Source organism: Rhipicephalus microplus, chromosome 3 (genome assembly GCF_043290135.1).
Source record: "Rhipicephalus microplus isolate Deutch F79 chromosome 3, USDA_Rmic, whole genome shotgun sequence".
NCBI lineage: Eukaryota > Metazoa > Arthropoda > Arachnida > Ixodida > Ixodidae > Rhipicephalus > Rhipicephalus microplus.
The window spans coordinates 110,125,767-110,146,853 of NC_134702.1; the positions used below are offsets into that span (position 1 = coordinate 110,125,767).

At 45.9% G+C, this 21,087-nt stretch overlaps 1 protein-coding gene across 1 annotated transcript in view; it reads left to right on the forward strand.

Moving 5' to 3' along the window:
- LOC142802900 (neprilysin-4-like) overlaps nucleotides 1-21,087 on the forward strand; it is a 49,833-nt gene that overhangs the window by 25,153 nt on the left and 3,593 nt on the right. Inside the window, exons 8-11 of the mRNA XM_075887985.1 lie at nucleotides 11,375-11,656; nucleotides 12,321-12,445; nucleotides 15,906-16,137; nucleotides 18,793-18,897. Of these exons, the coding sequence (XP_075744100.1) occupies nucleotides 11,375-11,656; nucleotides 12,321-12,445; nucleotides 15,906-16,137; nucleotides 18,793-18,897 (744 nt within the window). The remainder of the gene's footprint in view (nucleotides 1-11,374; nucleotides 11,657-12,320; nucleotides 12,446-15,905; nucleotides 16,138-18,792; nucleotides 18,898-21,087) is intronic.

The window sequence follows — 21,087 nt, forward strand, 5'->3', positions numbered from 1 at the left end:
AGTGCTTGCTCGGCCGCCGTTGTGGGGTGAGGAGGTTCATCGGCGAAGCCACGCTTCGGAGAGGAGAGGCTCGCGCGCCCGGGGAGCCTTTAGATGTTTGTTTTCTTTTTCTTTCTTTTTCGTTGACCTCGCGGCGTCACTCCGGCGGTTCGTCGCGAGAATTTGGCGGCGCGCCCTTTTTGAGCGCTCGTTCTGTGACACCAGTATAATGCTGACATTGTCAACCGTGGGCGACTCATCACTCAACATGTAGTCAAAAAACTCATGAATGCCCTTTAGAGAAATCGCTGCTGTGGTATTCTTGCGTGCCACCAACTCTTCGACGAGGATGCCCAACCCTGTAGCTGATAGAGGCGTGGGTGTTCTATTATCTGCGGTGCCTAAAAGCTATCGTGCGTTCGCTGGGTTGCCTGTCAACAAAACGTTCCTCAGGGCGTTTTTGTCTCTCAGTTCGTTGGCCAGAATCCCAAAGTGATTAATTGATTATAAATGACAGAGAGTCTGTCATTTTTAAAGAAACCTTTGTTAAATTTGCGGCTAAACCACTGTCGTTTAGGCTGAAAGATGCCAAAACATCACACTACGACGACTCGAGCATGGAGCTAGAGGCGTCCTCACTCTCAAAATCTGAAGGCACTGATTGTTCGGTTGAAGATTCAGGAGCTGGCGGCGTTAGTTTCGCAGATTTTTCTGTTATAGGACAATGCAACGGGCCTGCCTCGGGAGACTGTTTATGGCGTCCAGTAAGCGTGTGGTTTACACTGCGGCCAAGGCCGAGTTCATGAGGTGCGTGCCAGCAGGGACTCCGGCCTCCGCTTGCGCGAATATCCACATATGTTGTTCGGTTCATGACATATAGGAGCTGTATGGAGGCACGGCAGACGACCTCAATCTCCTACCATCCGATATAGCACCCCCTGTTGGAGGAGCGGGAGAGGCGTCGCCACACGTCAATGGCACGACGGAAGATCTAAAAAAATGTAGGCGGGTCAAGAGCGTCGGGGGAAGGCATGCTGGAGACACCGAGGCCAGCCTCGCGAGCATTTGGGCAGGTGGAGTCAGCCGTGCATCCAACCGAGGATAAGTGGCCAAGCACGCATGAGGCAGCTACCTTGTTGTTGCCTCCGTCCCTTCTTTGCCCATCAACCACGTTAGCACCACGCCCGCCCCCCCCCCCCGACCGGGGGGGGGGTTCTGGTTAGGCGGGCGTGGTTGAATTGCATGGTCTGCGAGCCACTTTGCATATTATCCCTCTCAGTACAGGGGGACAAGTGGTCTCTTGCCTCATGACCCCCCGGTTGCTACCCCAGGTCGCAACAGGGTCTAAATGGGCCTCGAGGGATCCTGGGCAATGCAGGCGTCCATGTGGGCCTGTGGTATGCCGACTTTAGTTTCACCCACTAGAGGTCCACAGGATGATACGGCATGGGGAGCCTGCGTGCCATGGGCTGCTTTAGTGCGGCCCACACAGAAATCCGGCTCGTCTAAAAGAGCCGACACTGTGCCGCTTGATCGGAGAATGGGGAGGAGGACGAAAAAGAACTCGGGTAGAGAACTCGGCAACAACTAGGAGATCTCTCCTCCTGGTTGTGCAATCAGCGTCTAGCTGACTGACCACCTTTCTTCTCCTAGTTCTTGCAAAAGAAGAGACTCCGAAAACATGACCACTACGTCGTTCGCCGCCGTTGCCTGCGAGCTCCCGCCTGCAAGCTACCTCAATATTCCTGAATCGTGTCGTTGACACAAGCGCAGCCATCTCCTGGCAAGTGCGACCCGGAACATGAAAACTGGTTTGATAGTTGGAGGCGTGGTCTCCCAGCCTGTACCTGACTGCAGCCACGCGTCTCACCTCATTTTCTGTCCATCTGCTGATCTCACGGGGACGCAGCGTTGAGATAGCACGCTCAGTGGACATTGATACCCCGGAGGCCCTCCTTCGATCCTTGCTGTGACGAGGAGCGGGATTTCGGCGGCCGCCCGCACCGGTCAGTACGTCGTCTGACGTGTTCTGTCCTTCACGACACTTGGTAAAATGCGCCGACTCAGAATGGGAAGTTTTGTAAAGAGCTTTTGGACAGCTCGAACATATCCAGTACAGCTGAATTTTTTTTTGCGATCTTCCAGGACAATGCGCGAGGGAATGGTGACACCGCACGATGTGCAGCGATTCTTGGTTGGCGGAAAATTAATGAGGACGTCGCCTTTCCTTTGTCCCCTAGGACAGGAAGCTGGGATAGAAATGGCTTGTGCCAACTGTGTGTGCTTAGATGTTTCTGACTGAGCAGACTCCTGGTCAGAGTCAGATGAAAAGGCCAGGTGTTTAATGGCACACTCAGCCTCTCTGTTGCGCGCATATCTTCAGTGATGAGCCGCCAGCCACTGGGAACTAGTCAATATGAAACCACAAATGCCATAATGTCACTCTATGAACAAACTGTGCGACTCTCTATAGTGACGCTGCAACAAGATATATGTGCGCTCAGTGTAGACATATACATGACGCTCAACCGGGGCAAGGGGGTATGGTAAGGTATAGACATATGAAGCCATCATTCATCCACACGTGGCAGTAATGCCCCATGCGCACACTCCAGAATAACCCCGTGTTAAAAAAATTAAAAGGCACGTCTTGACGTAAGACTCGAACTTGTGACTTCCGTGAAAACCATGATCAGTCTGCGAAAAAAAAAAAACGCGGTCCGTGGAATTCTTGGAAGTGCGTGGAGCTCTTCGAAGTGCATACCAAATGGCCCAGCTTTTTACTCGTTTGCTGAAAAATAGATAAAAATGAACAAACAAAGCCTAAATATTATGCTTGACAAAAGTAACCAAGAAGTAATCGCAATAAAATGAATGAAAACAAACGAACAATGTTTAAAATCTTACACTTGACGAAAATAACCATGAAATAATCGCAATAACCAACTAAGGATTGTTAAAACCATTTCGGAAAGCTGTGGCCGAGTGGAAACCTGTGGCCACGCTTCGCACGCAGTGCGTCACTACATCTCATGCAGGAAACAACCTGGCCGAACTCGCTCCAGATAACGCGTCTTTCAAGTGCCGTCCCACAAGTAGGAAATAGATAATTTACAGCAAAAAGCAGCACGCACATGTCTCACGGAGCCCTTGCAATTCTACCTAACAAGATTCGACTCGTGCCGCGGGAATCCTGCATGCTATTTCAGACATTGGTGTCATCGACACTTTGGTAACGAACAGATGGGAGCCCTGCGAACGGGAATCGTGGTGTGCCCGTGCGATGCGCTTCCTTACGTGGCGCAGCAGTGGAGCTGCCATAAGTTTTGGGCAAGCAATACTTTAGAATCTACGTTTGTCGTCAACTCTCACAGTCCGCTATCATAGTGTATAGGAAACCGTTGCTATAATCAAAACATTTGGGTTTACAATTCCCAAACATAATCATAACTGAGGCAGTGAAATACAGAAGAGCTACAAGCACAAACCATTTACACCGCTCGGCGACTTCAACGTAGAGATTGCGGACAGCAACTGGATTATAAGCACCCTAGGGCTTATCTTTGTTGTCGACTCTCCCTGAGTGCTGTCACAGTTATAGAAAACTGCTGCTATAGTCGAACCATACGTGTTTACAATAAAAGAACATCAATCATAATTGCGAGGGAAGAAAGTAAAGCATCTAGAAGCAGAAACTTTTCATACTAGTCGGTGCTTCTATGTAGACATGAAGAGTGACTGTTTATTTAGTATATGATGTTTTCATACGCTCTACGGTGCATTTCATATGATTGGAAACAACCAATCACCACGCGAGGTCCTGCCAGCTTGATATTGGATCCTTTCGAAGAGCCATTAACTAATTTCACAAACCGCAAAGTAGTATCTATGAAGGAAAGCGTAACGGAGAGGCGGGAATATATTTTTTTAAAATATGAAGCAGCTTACGGTGGAGGCTGTGTCCGTCCCTCACTCCTTTCTTCCTATGGCGTTCACCCCCCACTGCTTATGCGCGTCCCCTTTCCTTTCTTCTCCTGCGCTCACCCTTTTCTATCGTCTAGGAATCCCCTACTCTACGAAACGGCGCGCGCGACAGGTGCTGCGACAGCTGCATTCCGCGGTGTCAAAGACCGCGCACGGCTAATTTTCTGCCGTGGAATGGCGCGATGAGCACGGGTGCGACAGTAAGGGTTAGCACGAGCAGAAACTCTCAATAGAGAACACCATATTACGCCCAAGCAAACCGTCTCCCCGCTGCTTTGCATCCACACATGGTTCCGTTTAGTGGGAGATGGTGTAATATTTTCTATCCTCTTTCATGTTGATATACCATCTAGTTCGTTTAAGTTCCTGCGCACTTTTCGCTACTTCAATTCTGTCTATGCTTCGAATTGTCCTAACCAACAAATGCCATAAATTCACTTCATGAATGGCAGAGTGCCTTAATTACGAAAGCAGGATGACTTGGCGCAACTTCATAGAGTGGACGCTGGCTCATATTTTTTGCTTATTTACAGATACCGCAATCACCATTTGATGATTTTAGCAGGGTGGTACACAAACTTAGTGTTTACAAAAACAATGCCAAGTACACGAACGAAAAAAATAACGTGCACTATCTGTAGCGCAGATACAAAAGTAAACAGAAAAATAAAAGATACAACAAATGATTACAAGACTTCAAGTGTGCGAGCACGTATACGATAGAATTTCGTGCTATTTATTTTGGAAACATACTCTCCAACTGTGCTGAGGGCAACGGAAAAGAGGGTGCTGAAAGTACTTCGCGATTTATTTATTTCACTCGACTATGGTGCGTGGAAAGAATGAATACTTAAAACAATTATGTCGTATGAAAAATGAGGTGACAGTTAGGTCACGTCTCTGCGTAGTAGAGTAGCCTGAAAAAAATGGAAAAAGTATGGTCTATATTTACTGGAAATGGCCCCAATTTAATTGATATAAAAATTTTTAGTCTTCCATTGCGTACCTTAACGAGAACGGCGTATGTCAGGCTCTATTTAAAAGGTCTGTAACAGATGTCATTGAAAAATTATTATAAACAAACGCGCTGCTTTTCTGCACTCTTTTTAATTTGGTAATGTTAGTCTTTGTAAAATCATCGCATATTATAGAAGCGTAATCAAATATTGGCAGGACAATTGATTTGGAAGCTGAAAGACGGAAAGAAGGTGTGGAGAACTTGAGTGCACGATGCAGAAAAAAAGTTTGTAAGTTGCGTTTGTTGTGTTTAATATGTGTTTATTCCAACAGAGATCATGAGAGATGTAAAGCCCCAAGTACTTATATCTAGTGACTTCAGCTAAAAAAAATATTGTTTGCATTGCACCTGAAAAGTTGGAAATTTTTCTTACGAGTGATTCTCATAAAGACAGTTTTGTCATAGTTAATGAACATTTGCTATTCCTCGCACTATGAGGCTGCTTTTTGAAAAGCTTGATTGAACAGAAGCTGGTCGGATGTGCTGTCAGCCTCTTAGTACAAAACACAGTCCTCCACGTAAAGTTTACTTCACATTCCACGTAAACTTTTATTTCGACAGGAATGTGTTCCACAATATCGTTAATAAATAAAAACAGTAGATGCCCCAGAACTGGGCCTTGGGGAACGCCAGAATCAATCGTTACACATTTTGAGCGACATTTGCGAAAAGAAATGAATTGCCGACGTTTAGCTAAATAAAAAAGCCACCTTAATAGCACTCTGGTATTAAGTATTTTTTGTCTAACTTAAAGAGTAATTTATTGTGTGCTACCTTATCGAAGGCTTTGGCGAAGTCCATAAAAACTGCATCTACTGGTTTGCCGTGGTTCATCGCTTTCGAAAAACCGTGTACAATTTCAACGAGCTGAGTGCAAGTTGAAAAAGCTTTATGAAACCGGGCTTATATCTAGTAAGAAATTTGTGTTTGTTGAGAAGCTCTACGGTATGATTGTGTATTATATGTTCCAATAGGTTACAGCAGGTTGAACTTAATAAAATTGGTCTATAGTTCCCAACTTGGTCCTTGTTTTCTTTTTTGTGTATCACATAATTTACCATCACATAAATTACTGAACAGTACATATAGATATTTTGATACCCATTCTGTGTACCGCTTTAAAAAAGGCATTGGGACCACAATTAGGCCCATGGGATTTTGTTTTGTATCTAGCTTCAGTAGCATGTTTAAGATGCCACTTTCTGAAATAACATCAGACATGGAAGGCAAGGAGACATTAAACGTTGGTAAGGTACCATTGTCTTCGGTGTAAACAAATCTGAAATGTTAATTAAAAAGGTTCGCGATTAACTCTGGATCACTAGTCTCTCTACCTTGATCATCAAATATTTCACTGTCGTTTGACTTAGGAGAAATATCTCTCCAGAACTTCTCTGGTGATGTAGTAATGAAGTTAGGTATTGACTCAGCACACCGTGTCTGTTTATCTGAAATAACTTTCACTGTAATTTGAGATGCCAATTCAGCAACTTTTTCTTCAAAACTGAAATTGGCAGAACGAGTCGTTCTTTTCTTGTTTAATCATTTTAACTGCCTTCTCAATCTTGTTGTATTTCTAGATATCTATGGGTTCTAGGTTCTAGGTTTTTTACATATAGTTGGTAAAAAACACTCAACTCAATGCTTTTGCTCACAATGTCCTTAAATTTAACCCGAAGATCATTACCACTAATAGTACTGTTGGCGAAGTCACCAAATATAAAAAAAGCATATAAAGTATTGACTCGTCATCAGCTTTAAAAAGTTATAAAAAGTAGTCGTCTTGAATTCTTCACTGACAAACATTTGATAGCGTTAGCACTACAGCACGATGATCATAAATATCGGGGACAACATCCCAAGCACAACTTTGTGTTATATTTCCAGAAACAAAGACAAGATCTAGAATTGATTTAGAGCGGCCCTAAACCATCGTACAACTTTCAACTACGTGGGATAGATAAAACTGAAAGCAATGTCTCTCATGGTATCTGTGGAAGCATCACGGGGGCTAGTGTGTGTCATTGTTGACCAGTCAACATTTGGCAGAATGAAGTCACCTGCAAGGATTATTTTGGTCACCCTGTTTTAGATGATCTGCCGCATATCTACTTAGCTGATCAATTATATCGACTGAAGAACCAGCATATCGGTATATAGCAACTAACACATATCTGGAGCCCCGTGACTGACCTTGCAAAAGATACATTCTGCATTAGAGACATCTGGCATTTTACTTGATGCTATCTTTCTTTTCAACTGAATACAGACACCACCTTACTTTGATCTTCAATCATTTCTGTATGCTTTGAAACCCCGTGGAAAGACTACGCTGTCATAGATTGAATCAGACGGTCGTGTTTCAGTCAGGAAAGCCATATCAGGATTCTTTGACAGCAATAACAATTGCATGCATGATAGGTGCCTCAGTTATCTCTAAGTAGAGTGTAAAAATATGTTCAAGTGCTCTATGCGAAGCGACTAAATGCGTGGGAAAAATTATACATGTTGAATTAGCGTTTGGAGCAAGCAAGTTGGGCTAGAAATTCCAAAAAAAAACTGTTTTGTGGATCACTTAGCAGGCCGTCGCATTATACACTTTTTAACTTTCCCCTCTATTGAGTATGACTTCTTTTCCTTTACTACAGATTCCAGCAAAGTACGAAACAAAAAACATACCACGTGACCCCACCTCGGTGGTCTAGTGGCTAAGGTACTAGGCTGCTGACTGGTCGCGGGATCTAATCCTGAATGTGGCGGCTGCATTTCCAATGGAGGCGGAAAGGTTGTAGGCCCGTGTGCTTAGATTAAGGTGAACGTTAGAGAAGCCCAGAAGGTCGAAATTTCCGGAGCCCTACACCACGGCATGTTTCATAATCATATGGCGGTTTGGGACGTTAAATCCCACCCATCAAATCAAATGAATCAATGGAAAAATACCACGCCAGTGACGTGACACACCCGCTTGCGCGGCTATACACGCCGTGATTGCGGTGCTCCCTAAGGGGCTGTTAACACCAGCGGCAAGCATCGCCTGACGGCGCGGTGCCGTAGACCAGCGCCGTTAGCAGGAAAGCTGTTCAAAGTGCACGGCAAGCTTCGCCGGCGAGGCATTTGAGCCTCCGACAAACATAGCTTCTCTTTCGAATGCAGGTGTCGACCGCCTCGAATCAATTGAGTGGCCGCCGTGTGGTCTGTAGCTCGTAAGCTCTGAACTAATGCTTCCATTCGCTTTAGACTCATGTCCTTTAGCTTAGTAGTAGTCAAATCGATTTGGCGCCGTTTTCGAAAGCCTAACTTAAATAATTGATATTGTAGGCTTAATTGATATGTGGGGTTTAACGTCCCAAAACCACCATATGATTATGAGAGACGCCGTAGTTGGAGGGCTCCGTAAATTTCGACCACCTGGTGTTGTTTAACGTGCACCCAAATCTGAGCACACGGGCCTACAACATTTCCGCCTCCATCGAAAATGCAGCCGCCGCAGCGGGGATTTGACCCCGCGACCTGCGGGTTAGCAGCCGAGTACCTTAGCCAGTAGACCACTGTGGCGGGGATGTTAGGCTTAAACAAGCCTTTCCAAATTTTGGAGGGCATACATTAAGCGTTTGTTAGTTGTTAATGCTGGATAGCGGTCGGCAGTTGTCCAAACGCCTGCTTTAGAAAAATTCGTTTTGAATTGCTGTGCGCCTTTTTAAGTACCGGGCACGCTAAAATGCTCTATTCACTGCTGGAACGTAGTCTGGGAACAGCACTTACTACATAGCGTGAAAGCCGCGGAGGAAGTAGCAAGCAGCTCGAGGTGTCCCGCGGCAGACGCAGACGATGCGGAGAGGTGAAACTAGACGACGTGGCTCAGCCATGTCGCTTCTCCATCGATGATTGGCTACGTCACTCTGCGGCAAACTTCGCAAAAATGGGTCTTGGACTCACTTTTCGAACGACGACGAATAGCAGACGTGCCTGAAGGTAACAGTCACACACGGCTGCCTGAGAACGTCAAACGGCGAGGCATGCTTGCCGCTGGCGTGAACCGGCCCAAACGTTCCGATTAGAAACGATATGCTTGTTTTGTGGCGATTCATTACAGCGATAGACAGGCGCATTGGTTATCGCTTGCGCTTCAAATGCTTTTGAGTGCTTGTGCTTCAAATGCCCCGCCAAATTGGCTGGGCTCGCTTGCACTCAAAAAGTTGAGGCGTCAATGCAATGAAGGTGCGCAAGTGGGCATGCCACGTGGCATTTTCAAAGATGATAGTCTTTCTTGGGGACCTTCGGTGCACAAATTTTGTTCTGTATCTGTACATTTGTCTGTTTGCCCAGTATTAACAGCACAAGGTACTTGAAACGGCCGACCCCATCCGCAGCGCCCACCAATGTTGCCCAAGGTTTAGCGTTCACACGTGTGCAATTATCAATTAAAAAGCAAATATTGCGCATTTCCGGCGCACCATAACACGTCTATATTCTGCATGTGCGTCTTTTGATAGAAAACGCACACATAAGTAATTTTAGGGACCATAGCGCTTATCACGCTGCACTGACCTTGTAACGCTTGCACGAAAAGGCGAGCGTTTCCAACGCTTTGCTAAGAAGATATGGTAGTCGCACCTACCCGTCGCCTTGCGTTCTACACCTTATCACCTCTGAGACGGGCATGCACACCCATCTCAGAGCCACGCGCTTCGTTTTCCAAAAAAACTGCCAGATGGCGCTCATGTCTCACGTGTGACGTGACTTGATGCGCTCCGCTGCACGCTCGAGGCACTCTAACGCAGCGCCTCCATTGAACGATTTTCTTGAACGATTTTCTTGCGCAGAACATTAAATAAATGTTTTGTTCACTCTCTCCACACGCAAGACTATCGTCTTTCCACGACATTTGAAGAATAACATGCAGATACGGGGCCAATTTTTTAAATTTCTCAGGCACTAGCAGGAAACGGAATACTACTAAACAGGCAGAAAGTTAGCAACCAGCCTAACTGGATGTTTTCCAACTAGTCTGAAAATTTCTCATTAGAATGTTAGACCCAGCTACTTTGCTTAAGAGGGAGTTAACAAGGCTAATTAGGCAATGAAGCACAACAGAAACAAATTGTTACTTGAATATTTGATATGTGTGGTTTAACGTCCGAAAACCACCATATGACTATGAAGAACGCGGTAGTGAAGGGCTCCATATGTTTTGACAACCTGGGCTTCTTTAACCGCCACCCAAATCTGAGCACACGGGCCTACAGCAATCTCGCTTCCACCGAAAATGCAGCCGCCGCGGCCGGGAATCGATTCCGCCCCCAGGGTGTTAGCAGGCGAGTACTTTAGCCACTAGAGCACCGCGGCAGGGCGCAGATACTAATCCATGCAATATTTTGCAACAAGCATGTGGTCGCTTAGAGATAGTATGCTTCGGCATATTTCTGAACTTTCGCTAGATATCGCTGCGGCGCAGGGGTACCTTGTAGAATGCTGCAGGTTTGCGCCTTGAACAGCTAAGTATAGAGCTAAGGACAAAGCAGCCACCCTAAGCCTCGTTAAAATTTCGTCGCAACTCAAAAATATGGGCTTGCTTCTCACATCTGGGTTCTCACTGGTACAATTAACTGACTGCAGTCACTCAAGTATCTCAGCACAACGTCAGCACACTGCCATCACTAAAGCTTCAGATAAGTTACATCTGGCCATAGCTCACCTTATGCATTCGACTAAGATGACTCCAAACACCCTGGTCCAAGGAAGAAGCCATCTTTTGTTTCCTTCTCAGTCGATTGCAGTAATCCTCCCACGCCCCGAAAGCGTTTTGTATCTGGCCCTGTTTTGTACTACCACTGTGATCGGAGGCATCGTTAGCTTTCTGCAGTTCACATGCCTGCGGGATCAGCCAACTATGTCAACTGACGACAATATTTGACGGCACGTCATGTGATATCACTGTGACGTAATGGGGGGGATGACGGCGGATGATGATGATATTGCATCACATGTATTGACGCTTATGCTGGTGGTCGCTTTTCTTTCTGAAGTAGGTGTAAGTGGCGAGCTGGTTAATTTAGGGAAACAAAAGAAACTACGCATGTATATGGGACGGAGCGAAAGAAGAATGTGAGGTCCCGGAGTTTTTAATTTGCTTCGCCCCTTGAATATGCGCTGTTTTTTCCTTCGCAGGTTTGGTCCCTGTTCACGGCAAGTTATCTTTTCGTCCACATTACTTTCTTGCAAGATCTACATTACACTTACTACTAATAGCATCCCCTATAATTCCCTCAGCTATGTTATCTGTTAGTTTTTCTCAATGATGACAGCTAACAAAAGAAAAAATGGATCTTTAAATTTCTACTTCCTTCTTTTGCGTTTCGTGATACATTTGAGGCCTTCGCTTCGATAACGCAGCTGGAAGCGCCGGAGCTATTACTTGGCCCGACGTCGTGGCAGTTGACTCTTGCCACCGAGACCGTCCAGGACGTCCATAAGCATCGTTGGGCGTACGAGAGGTACGCACTGGCCATCTTGTACGACGTGCTGCCGGGCGTCGCCAGCGGTGACGCGCTCTCAAAGCTCGCCACGGATCTCTACGTGTTCGAGCAGGCTCTGAGTGCCCACATACCTCGCCGCTCGACTTACGCCGATCGCGTCGAGGTGCGGCTGCATCACTTACAGGAGAGCCACGATCTGGTAGGGTGTATTCAGTTCGCTCAGAACTTTGCAAGCAATAAACCGTAATCCTCTTGAACAATGCGTGCATCCTTTCACGGGACTCGGCCTGAAGCGACACGTTACACCATGTGCTAATGCCAGTTCGAAGCGTATCTAGGTGATACGCACGCGTTCTTACACCTTTAGGCAACATCGAAATTCCCTGTAGTCAGTTTCCAAGAACTGCGAATTCTGAGCTAGCCTGTCACACCCACACACTATCCTGCGGTAAGGCGTATACTGTGAATGCATATTTGCGTCTTCGCCCGGTAGCTGCGGATGCTGCCAGTCAGTCTATTAGAAAGTTTTAAAATAGGGTACGCCAACATTTATACATTAGCATTTTCTGTCACAGAACATGCGCTATTCTTTTCGGTACCCGCGTTTCATGACAAAAATAGCGTATTTTTGTCCCAACGACCACTGAAGCTATGAACACTATTTTAAAATTGTCCATTGTATGCTTCTTGCGCCGCCACTACTGACCACGGTGCGTCCTACAGGGTTCACACCGTGAATGCCTTCGCTGCTTAAGAATGTTCCTTAAAACCAGCGTGTGCATTGCTTTAGTGTAGATGGTTATGTCACGGGAACTCACACTGACATCTTGAACATGATAGAGGCTAACATCCACTTCGCGCAGGCGCTGTGGAGTGGCATACTCCGTGATGTGTTTGACAACCTAGAGCACTCAACTTTGCAACTGGTCCCCGTCGTGCTCTTCAGCCGTTACTACCTGGCATTCGTCAACGACCTATTGTGGAAAAGGTATGAACATGCATTAGGAGGGTCGTCTAATAGAACTCCATGCACTATGAGCTTATTCCTGCTTGTGCGCATGAACTTATAAGAATTTTTTTGCATGCGCATTAGTTTATGGAAGGTAGTAGCCGGTCATTTTACTAGTTTGGGATTTCAAGCTGGTTTATGCCTCTTAGCAAAAAAGGTCTTAGGGTTTTTTGCTGCACCGCGTGGACGAAACGCTGAGAGCTCGACGCCCTGTTTTTATCGTGCTCTGATAATGGTGCCAATAAAAAAATTGCAGCATTACATGACTGGACCGGCTTTTTATTACCATTTATGGTAAAACCGCTTGAATAGAAATGTGATGCAGTAGAGAATGTGTACGCCGATCTGTTCACATTGCTTTCCATTGCCACTGCACATGCGCATGCCAGCCCCCTTTTTTTTTGCGAAGCAAGGCCAACGGCCATAGCAGTCTCTACAGCAACCTAGTTTCTCAGAATGCCCTGCACTTGTCTAATGACGCGCTTAGCAACAGTGTGCAATATTATCAGCAGAATCGTGAATATCTTCAAGTGACAGCAAGATATTACACGACTACAATAGCCACCTGCTGAGGCCAGCTGGAAAGTATACCAGATGGGATGAAGTAGGAAGGCAAGTGCTTCATTCTGTGATACCACTACACTGCTTGTAGTTTTATTTAGTTTTGTTTTTCAGAATGGAGACCACTTGAATTCCTCACATTGCTTCTTTTTCAGCGGCAGTTCCAGGAAAAACTTGTGCCAAATGTCACTACACCTTTATCGGCGTGCGTGCTTGATGTAAAAGCCGTCTGGTATTGAACCGCTGGCGGATGCTCTAGTGTCTATAAAGGGTTGATGATTGATTGATTGATTTGTGGGGTTTAACGTCCCAAAACCACCATATGATTCTGAGAGACGCCGTAGTGGAGGGCTCCGGAAATTTCGACCACCTGGGGTTCTTTAACGTGCACCCAAATCTGAGCACACGGGCCAACAACATTTCCGCCTCCAACGGAAATGCAGCCGCCGCTGCCGGGATTCGAACCCGCGACCTGCGAGTCAGCAGCCGAGAACCTTAACCACTAGACCACCACGGCGGGGCATCTATAAAGGGTCGTAGGGTTTTATAGGTATGCATATATTAGGTATAGACTTTATGATGACTGCGCACCCAGGAATCGTGCAGGATGTGGAAGTGGTTGGCAAGGTACGATGCAGTGACCATAGAATGGTACGGTCTCGAATTCGCCTAGACTTGAAGAAGGAACGACAGAAACTAATACGCAAGAAGCCAATCAATGAGCTATCACTGAGAGGGAAAGTACAGGAATTCAGAGTGTCGCTGGAGAACAGGTACTCGGCTCTTAGTGAGGAAACCAACCTTAGCGTAGATACAATGAATGATAATCTAACGAGTATCATTACGGAGTGTTGCAGTGGAAGTTGGAGGCAGGGTAGTTAGACAGGACACTGTCAAGCTTTCCCAGGAAACGAAGAACCTAATTGAGAAGCGTCAAAGCATGAAAGTATCAAGTACAACAGACAAAATAGAACTGGCAGAGCTTTCAAAGTTGATTAATAGGCGTAAAGTATGCAATGAAAGAAGGTTCAACTTGGAGAGAATTGAACACGCTCTGAAAAACGGAGGAAGCGTCAAAGCAGTGAAGAGGAAACTTGGGATAGGCAAAAATCGGATGTATGCACTAAGGGACAAAGAAGGCAAAATAACTACCAATATGGATAGGGTAGTTAAAATAGCGGAGGAGTTTTACAGAGATATGTACAGTAGCCGAGACAACCACGACCTTAATACTATAAGAACTAGCAGTAACCCAGATGGCACCCCACCAGTAATGATAGAAGAAGTCAGAAAAGCTTTGGAGAGCATGCAAAGAGGCAAAGCTGCTGGTGAGGATCAGGTAACATCAGATCTGCTGAAAGATGGAGGACAGATTGTGTTAGAAAAACTAGCCACCCTGTTTGCGAGGTGTCTCCTGACGGGAAGGGTACCAGAGTCTTGGAAGAACGCTAACATCATCTTAATACATAAGAAAGGAGATGACAAGGACTTGAAGAATTACAGGCCGATCAGCTTGCTCTCTGTAGTATACAAGCTATTTGCAAAGGTAATTGCTAACGGAGTAAAGAAAACATTAGAATTCAATCAACCAAAGAAACAAGCAGAATTTCCAACAGGCCACTCAACAATTGACCACATTCATACTATCAATCAGGTAATAGAGAAATGCTCAGAGTATAACCAACCACTATACATAGCCTTCATAGATTACGAGAAGGCGTTTGATTCAGTAGAAATATCAGCCGTCATGCAGACACTGCAGAATCAGGGCGTAGATGAAGTATATATAAACATTCTGGAAGAAATCTACAGGGGATCAACTGCTACCATAGTGCTTCAAAAAGAAAGCAACAAAATACCAATCAAGAAGGGTGTAAGGCAGGGGGACACAATCTCCCCAATGCTATTTACCGCGTGCTTACAGGAGGTTTTCAGAAGCCTAGAATGGGAACAGTTAGGGATAAGAGTTAATGGAGAATACCTTAGTAACCTGCGCTTCGCCGATGACATTGCATTGCTGAGTAACTCAGGGGACGAATTGCAACTCATGATTACGGAGTTAGACAAGGAGAGCAGAAAGGTGGGTCTTAAAATTAATCTGCAGAAAACAAAAGTAATGTACAACAACCTCGGAAAGGAGCAGCACTTCGAGATAGGTAATAGTGCACTTGAAGTTGTAAAAGACTATGTCTACTTAGGGCAGGTAATAACCGCAGAGCCTAACCACGAGATTGAAGTAACTAGAAGAATAAGAATGGGGTGGAGTACATTCGGCAAGCACTCTCAAATTATGACAGGTAGATTGCCACTATCCCTCAAGAGGAAGGTATATAACAGCTGTATCTTGCCGGTACATAGCTACGGAGCAGAAACCTGGAGACTTACAAAAAGGGTTCAGCTTAAATTGAGGACGACGCAGCGAGCAATGGAAAGAAAAATGGTAGGTGTAACCTTAAGGGACAAGAAGAGAGCAGAGTGGATTAGGGGACAAACAGGGGTTAAGGATATCATAGTTGAAATAAAGAAGAGGAAATGGACATGGGCCGGGCATGTAGCGCGTAGGCAGGATAACCGCTGGTCATTAAGGGTAACTAACTGGATTCCCAGAGAAGGGAAGCGGGTTAGAGGGAGACAGAAGGTTAGGTGGGCAGACGAGATTAAGAAGTTTGCGGGTATAAATTGGCAGCAGCAAGCACAGGACCGGGCTAACTGGCGGAACATGGGAGAGGCCTTTGTCCTGCAGTGGACGTAGTCAGGCTGATGATGATGATGATGATGATGATGATGATGATGATGATGATGAAGATGATGATACATTACGAAGCTGCAGTGAAAACACAGTCGCTGTTTGGTCACTCCTTGCTTTACACAAATGCAGGTCCGTGGTTCTGGTCAACTACCTCGGTTGGCGCATGGTCGAGTACATCGCCTGGTCCTGTTCGGCAAATCTGCGCGACCATAGACGCCGGTTCCGCGATGCGGTGCGTCCGTTTAAGCTCGCCACGGACTCCCTGGAAGTGCAATGTGCCATGGAGGTTTACCAGCTGCTTCCGGCGTCAAGTAGCCGTCTCTACAGGTTTGCGGTGTCTCTGCTACCCAAGAACGAACGGGTACGTGGTTGCAGTGGCATTCTATGTTGAATCTATGCATCATTCATGCTTCGCTCATTACATTCGAACTATTACATGCATTGCTCTTGTCGAATACAACTCATAAGGACGCTGAAGGCAAACAATGACATTGCTTCGATTTGTAAACGGCCCTATGAAGACTCTGATGTCGTCTGTAAGTTCATTATTAGAGAAGAAAATAGAGTTCAAGTTTTATGGTTTTTAATTTCGTGCCGAAATCTCCAAACGTGACGTCGTGAATTTCAATATCTATTCTTCGTACTTTCTCGAAATTGTCTGGACGAAATTTTCCGAAGCATCCTACCTTAGGTCTGTGTCCCCAACAGATGACAACATACTCAACATTCACCGATAAAAAACAACGTAGCGCCTAGTAGACGCCATCGAAATTCGTGACATCATTGCGTTTGATGCGGGGCTTTTAAGGTAGTGTCTCCACCCACATTTTCTTTTTGCGCGTTTGCTCACTCATCAAGCGTAGTCTCACAATAACAGGAGTATTTTCGAGACTGCAGAAATGTACTCTACTAAACAAAAAAAATTGTCTTTCTCTTTAGGGTCCCTCGAAGAAGTCTGGAGAGGCCACACCGAAGCGACCAATACGTGACAGCCTAGAACTTCCGCTACTAAAAAAAAAAAAGTCACAGCTTTGCCGCAAAGGCAAAGCAATGAACGCGATAGCGACAAATTACAAGGTCACGCGCAGAATGTTAAGCAGATCCAAACGCGCCCCGCGTTTCTCATGCAGAAATGATGCACAAAATCTGTTCACGGGTACAGATGCACTTGAATAAGCGTCTCAGTTAATACGTCGTGGTGCCTGAAAGGCGCGTGCTTTTCGCAAACGGAGGATGGAATGATCGCCGTGACCTTCGTGCGCCCGGTAACTACCACAGAATTGTTTCAAGTAATGCCCGAGGTCAGCCAAAACGTACGATCCTCCCCTGCTCCCCACCGCGAGATAAGGGCGCGTGAGGGAGTGTCTCTCCCCTCCTCTAAGTGGGGAGAAAGTACGCGTGGGAGATTAGAGCACGCGCCGCCGCACGATGTAGCGACGCGCGCTCATTGTGCCATCTTTCTGATAATGCTGAGAACACGATTGTCCCCCCCCCCCCATCCCCCTTCGAGATGCCCGCCAACAGCGGTAAGCGGTAGATATAAATAGCTCGCCGTTTGAACGTCGAAGGAGGGTGGCTAAGTAGTTGACGCCTTGCATTCACGACGCGAAGGTTCCACGTTCAATTCAGTGCGCTGTAGTCTTTTTGTGTTTATTTTCTTCCTTGCATTTTCATTTATATAGATATGTATGCATGTGGGGTGAGTGATGGTGGTGCTGACACCGACGCCGGCTGCAATATCTAACCAAGGGTGTCCATATAATTGCTGTTGCAATAAAAGGTAGCCCCCTCTGGATCAGGACTTCACTCTGGTGTGCGCACGCATTCACCCCATTTCTGCAGGCTTGTGTGCATCCGCCTTCTGGAGCGGATGCCGCCAACAGTATGGTTAACTCGTTACAACATCAAGTTGTTTATAAGACTTGAAGATTATTATATTGCCACGCACCACTACCTCGCAATATTAGGGATTACAAATGAACATCACCTCGTCTATTAAAAGAGAGAATTGTTAATATTGATGACGTTTTCTTTTTCTTCCTCTGCTGACTTCTGCAGTTTTAGGTAGCATTCTTCTATTCAAGCTATGCTACAAAAAAACTAAGAAAAAAGCTAGAAAATGCAAGAAAAGAGACGGTAAACAACAGTAAATGTTACTACCTTTGTTGAAGAATAACTAACTACTTCTTCAGTGTGTGCTGCCTGCTTTAGCACACAGGAATGTATTGCAAAGGTTGCAATATGCAGCATTACTAAAATTTTGCTGTGTACCTGTTCAGTACGAATGAACCATTCGTCTCTGCCAGTCTAGTGTGTTAGTAACGGGAGCCGAACATCTTAACCACTCTCCATCGCGGCGGACGAGATAATAGACATTCTCTGAACTATAACAATAGCATTTTGGTGCACATTATACCCGTCTACCTCAGACGCGGTCGCGCATGTGTTGTAATAGGATAAAGGCAATGTACTTTTGAATACAAGTTATTAGGTATCATGTCATCGTGAGTTCATTTTCGGCGAGATGGTGCTTGTATTGCTCTGTCAAGCTTCACGAGGCGCAAGAAAGCGTTTTGTGAAAATGACGTTACAAACGACAGAGATGCGTCATTTCTTAAACCTGTTTCTTGTCTTGTCTATCCTATTTTTCACGAAATATATTTTGCGCCATGGTCAAGCTGACTTGTTTGTCACCATTACAGTCAGCCACAACTTTTGTATTCATAAGAAATTTTGCAACGCTCCTTCATCGCTTTCCTAATGCCATCCAGTCTCGGACGTGAATAGCCTACACAGCAAGGTTTGTGCTGGATTGTCGTTTCGGTAATGCACGCAATAATGGCACAAAGACTGGCGTAACTCTTTGTTCCATTAAGCTTCTTTTCTGTCGTAAACACGAATCTATCGAAAAGTTTTCGATTATTGATTTTTGTGTATGCTACGTGGCGTTGTTATGTTTACGATGCACGCTTTGTGACTGCACTTTAGCCTGAGCACTTCGTCCTTCTCTTTGCAGATACTTTTGCACCTCACGGTCTCGTCCCTCAAGGTTGCCTTGACAGCCATATTGCAGGGTTCTCCCTGGGTTGACAACGCGACTCAGTCGCATGCCATCCGCAAGGTGCGTTGTGGACGCATGTAGCTAAAATAGATGGGATGAAGAAGGACTGACGACTCTACGCTCAGGTTTCCGGTCACGGTCATTTGATCTACAGGAAGACACTCCCGGAAGTAAAAATAATCAAGAGCCCTTAGTCTATCTGGAATATTGGAGATGCGAAGCTTCGTGTCAGCGTGCATGATGCAATTAATCTTTCTTTCCTTCTATCTTTTTTCATTCTTCGCCTCTTTCATTATTTCTCATTGTACAATGCTCACACTTACCGGTTTATTTTATCCGCCGGCACTCTGACTTTCATGCATATGCTTATTTGAGCAACACTGATTTTCACGGAAAAACGACTGTCTTGCGTTCATAGTTTGGCCTGTCAACTCTGAAATGAGGCAACGCACAATTCCTAGTTGTCTGAAGTTATCGCGACGGAAGATTAAACTGCCATTTGAGAAATGGCTGATTTCTGACAAGCCCACAATAGGTCGGGCATCAATTATTGCAAATCGGTGCGTTCAAACGCGCTTGCGACCCGTGCAGCTTTGGAGGCCCCATTGTGTAGGCTCGCTGGTGCAAGGTTTCATCGCGTATCACCAAAATGTGCACTTTGAGATATTACTACGTAGTGCTCTCAATCATTACTCCCTTCTTTTAAACACACCTTTCAATTCGTTTGTCGCCATACTGACAGATTAGTGTTCTCCCATAGTAGAGTAACTCGTATTTAAAATTGTCGAACATTTGCTTCAAACACATACCGGAACGGTGTAATTTTTGTCGACGCAGCCTCATCAAGCGTGAGGAGCACGGGATGGCTTTATGCTCTCCCATAGTAGAGTACCAAGTACCCGAAATCGTTAACCACTTTTTCTAAAGCAATTTTTTCAATGGCAACTTCAAAAAAATGTGAAAAAATCACAGTATATCCACAGAGTGAATGATGATAAGGGGGGAGAAACGTCCGTACATTTGGACGGGCGGGCAGAGGCACGGACGGACGGATGCCCGGACGTGCAGGCGGACGGGCAGGAGCACGGACGCATGGACGGACGTAAGCACGAGCGGATGGCAGCATTGACGGATGGAAACACGAATGGTCAATCGGACGCTTCACCCTGCTCATCATCATTCACTTCGTGAATACGCTGTGGAAACCACTAACGCGATCTAGTTATATTATACCCAAAGACATGTACACAAAACGCCATCTATTAACCAACTCCTAGGCTAGAGCTGGTTTGATATTACTACTACAACTACAGAGGAGGGAACGACCTATGGCCTAAGGAGCTTCGCCCCTTAACAAAATCACAGCTTCGCCGCAACTTAGAAGTGTGGCAGCTTGGGCTAGGTGGTATGGCATGACGATAGTTATAGCGCGAGAACAAAACGACGACACAGACAAGAAGGACACGAAGGAGTGTCCTTCGTGTCCTTCTTGTCTCTGTGTCGTCGTTTTGTTCTCGCGCTATAAATATCGTCGTTTTGCCGCAAAGGTGAAGCAATAATGCGATAGCTATAGATTGAATTGTAACGCGAAGAATGGCAAGCATATCGAAATGTGCCCCTCATTGCTCACGCGAAAATGACACACGAAACGTACTCACAGGTACAGATGGGTCTCAGTAATAAGCGTCACAGATGTTACTTCGCTGTGTCTGAAAAGCGGGCCCTTTTCGCATACAGAGAATGTGCAGCGAGTGCAGTGACCTTTGGGGTTTGGTAACTACAACAGAATCGTTCCGGTGAAAGCACAAGGCCTACGATTCTCCCCACCGCAAGATGAGCGGGCGCACGCGTGAGCGTCTACCCCTGCACCCCCCCCCCTCCCTTCAAGGGGTATGCGTGGGAGATGAACGCAGGAGCGCGCGTCGCAAGCTATTTATATTTACCGTTTACCGCTGGTGATGTCAATGTCGGGAAAATTGTCCTGTTTTCAGCATTACCAGCGATATGGCGCAGTGAGCGCGCGTCGCTGCGTCGGGACGATCTGGCGGCGCGCACTCATTGCGCCATCTCGCTGGTAATGATGAAAACAGGATAAATATCCCGGTATGGGCATCGCCAGTGGTAAGTGGTAAATATAAATAGCTTGCTGTTTCAGTGTTAAAGGAGTTGCTCCATCGTGGCTCAGTGGCTAACACCACGCACCCACAATCAAGAGGTCGGACGCTTGATGCCACGTGCCGGAGTTTTTTC